The 2,608-nt window shown below is 33.1% G+C and overlaps 1 protein-coding gene across 1 annotated transcript in view; it reads right to left on the reverse strand.

Annotated features, from left to right (window-relative positions):
- Positions 1–950: 950 nt before the first annotated feature.
- The window catches only part of LOC117177431 (myrosinase 1-like), an 11,992-nt gene continuing 10,334 nt past the window's right edge, over positions 951–2,608 (reverse strand). Inside the window, exon 7 of the mRNA XM_033368105.1 lies at positions 951–1,360. Coding sequence (XP_033223996.1) covers positions 1,234–1,360 — 127 coding nt within the window. The 3' untranslated portion in view covers positions 951–1,233. The remainder of the gene's footprint in view (positions 1,361–2,608) is intronic.

The raw sequence follows: 2,608 nt of genomic DNA on the forward strand, positions 1-2,608 counted from the left end.
ATCAATTTTTAAAATCACGAATAGAAAAACAAGAACATCTCTGCGAACCGACGTAGTTCTGCGAACGAAATGTACTATCTTTGATCGCATGTTGATTAATATCATTAATAATTACTTTTTCATTAATCAAACAACCATTCACTATTTAAATTAGCGAGCTTCTTGTTAGTCAGGTTAATAAACAAAATTAAGTGCTCGTTCGAGCTTAGAATTCAGTTGATCCGTGATATCGCCGAATAGAATGCACCTTTAATCCAAAAACAGGCGGATAAGCCTCAAAAATTAGAATCCGAGTAGATGTTGGCATGGATTCCTTGTTCCTTTTAAGCTATTAAAATACCCTCTTTATTAGTAATCCCTCTTCAACAATTTATGTTTAATATACTCGTGATAAGGATCATAGTTATCTTCAACGTAATTTAAAATTAATAAATTATTTGTATTTTTAAGTGGTGTGTAAAATACAATAAAAACCTGATCCAAGTGAATCGGATCGGGCAGGTCAGGAAACTTGTGTTACTTGTCAAACAGGCCAGGAAACTTGATCAATCTGAAAAACATACACCTCCTTCCTCACACGGCGACCCTCCTCACCGAGTGAGTCACGACTAACCCGAAAGAAAAATGGCTTAATGGTATAATAATTATATTCACAATGCATTTTCAGATTTTGAGGATTCATAGAGGTTTCATGTTTAAAAATGCAGTGCCATTTGTAAAATTTCCCCCTTCATTAAAATTAAAATTGTCTCTGAAATTCTACAATTTTAAAAATCAACCCTTACGTAATTTATGGATGACTCGTATACTAATAGATGGTTTCCAAAAACTTAAAGCATGTGCAAAAAAATACTATAACTTAATTTGCGAATTGCCAGTATTAACAATTAAATTTTAAACAATTACATTAAAAAATGTATTTATTATAGCTTATTGGGTAAAAGTCTGTATTACGTTAACGAAATTTTTATTCAAGAGAAGATATAAGCATAATTAAAACAAGTGTTAAAAAATGTAGGCAGATAAAAATATTATTTTTAAAGGTTCATATACGAGTACCGGTTATGACAGCCTCACTTAAAAAATGTACATTCTTCATTCCGAGTTGTCTGAATAATGAATAAAATTCAGATAAAAAATCCTCTTTTCTAGGGGAAGAGCCATTTATATAAAACAAAGTCAAGTCTACATTAAATTGCAATACGGATTCATTAAATTAGCAGGAGCTTAATTTTAATCACAATCCACTGGCTGCAATCGGCGACTACTGAGAACGCGTTTCCACCAGCTAGCTGAATCTTTTTTGGTTCTCTTTCTCATCGGATCGTTGAAATCAACCTCAATGATACCAAACTTTACTCTGGAAACAGTTGAATAGTGAGCTTATTATTTCCATTTTTAGGGATCATTAAAAAAAACTACGTAACAAATTTTTCTTTTGTTTAAATAAATATGAGAATATAATTTCCGTGAAGTGAACAGAGATATAGCGGTATGGAAAAAAGAAAAACACACCACGTAGTTTGTGAATGATCCCTTACTTGTTCAGTTGTGATGTCTATTATAATTAGTGAAAAATTAAAATGTTGGTAGATATACTCGTTATTTTCTTCTATATCGAATTCTTTGAGTTAAAAAAACTGCTTTATAAAAACAGGAGCTTCTGAAGCACCGCCATAAATTATTGTAAAAACTACCCCTGCTAATGTAATTGACCATAGTGAAATATATAAGAATTATTGTTCATTGGTATGTTCTAGTAAGTGAGAACCTGTCAAATTCACTTCAAATCACCAAGGTAATAAAGTATAATGATTTATTGTTCTTAATATCATCATCGGTCAATTATACAAGCATACACTGAATATAATTTTTAAAACGTTGCATTTTTTTATATCCCGGGGTAAAATCCTAATACTAGACAATCCTTCCTGCATGCTCTGTCACAAAAAATAGAGTTCTGCGCGAGGTTGGAGAGAGTTTTTCAGCTCTCGTTTTTCATCGAAACTGCTCGAAAATTGCGAATTCGGAAATAAGTAGGCTTCCGCGAGCATTGTAGAGTCTTTCGCGATATCCTAAAACTCCCTCCATGCTCTGTCAAACCGAGTTTGCCCGATGATTTTAGAGTACTGAGCGAGCACGTAGCGAGATTTCAAACAAATATTTAATGTTTCACAAGTGCTCGCTAAAGTGTCTTTAATGCTCTCGGAAGTCTACTTATTTCCGAATTCGCAATTTTCGAGGTTTTTCGAGGAAAATCGGGGACTGAAAAGGTCTCTCCAACTTCGCGCAGTACTCTATTTTTCGTGACAGAGCATGCAGGGAGGACTTGCCGAGTGTTAGGATTATGCCTCGGGATGAGCTGATCGCAGTAGCGATTGAAGCATCTTACGAGATAAGCAAGAATTTAAAAAATTATCATTATTATAACATCAATGATTTTACGAACGAGCATTTTTTGAAGATATTTTCGCCGAGGTTTCAATTTTCAAATATTTAAAAAAATTGATGCTTATTATTCCAATCTCGGAAGAGCCGAAATTAAATGTTTTAATCTAAAATCTACAAATGGTTTATAATAGGAAATGATCTAGAGAATAGGAACATT

This window comes from Belonocnema kinseyi, chromosome 7, assembly GCF_010883055.1.
Source record: "Belonocnema kinseyi isolate 2016_QV_RU_SX_M_011 chromosome 7, B_treatae_v1, whole genome shotgun sequence".
NCBI classification, from domain to species: Eukaryota; Metazoa; Arthropoda; class Insecta; order Hymenoptera; family Cynipidae; genus Belonocnema; species Belonocnema kinseyi.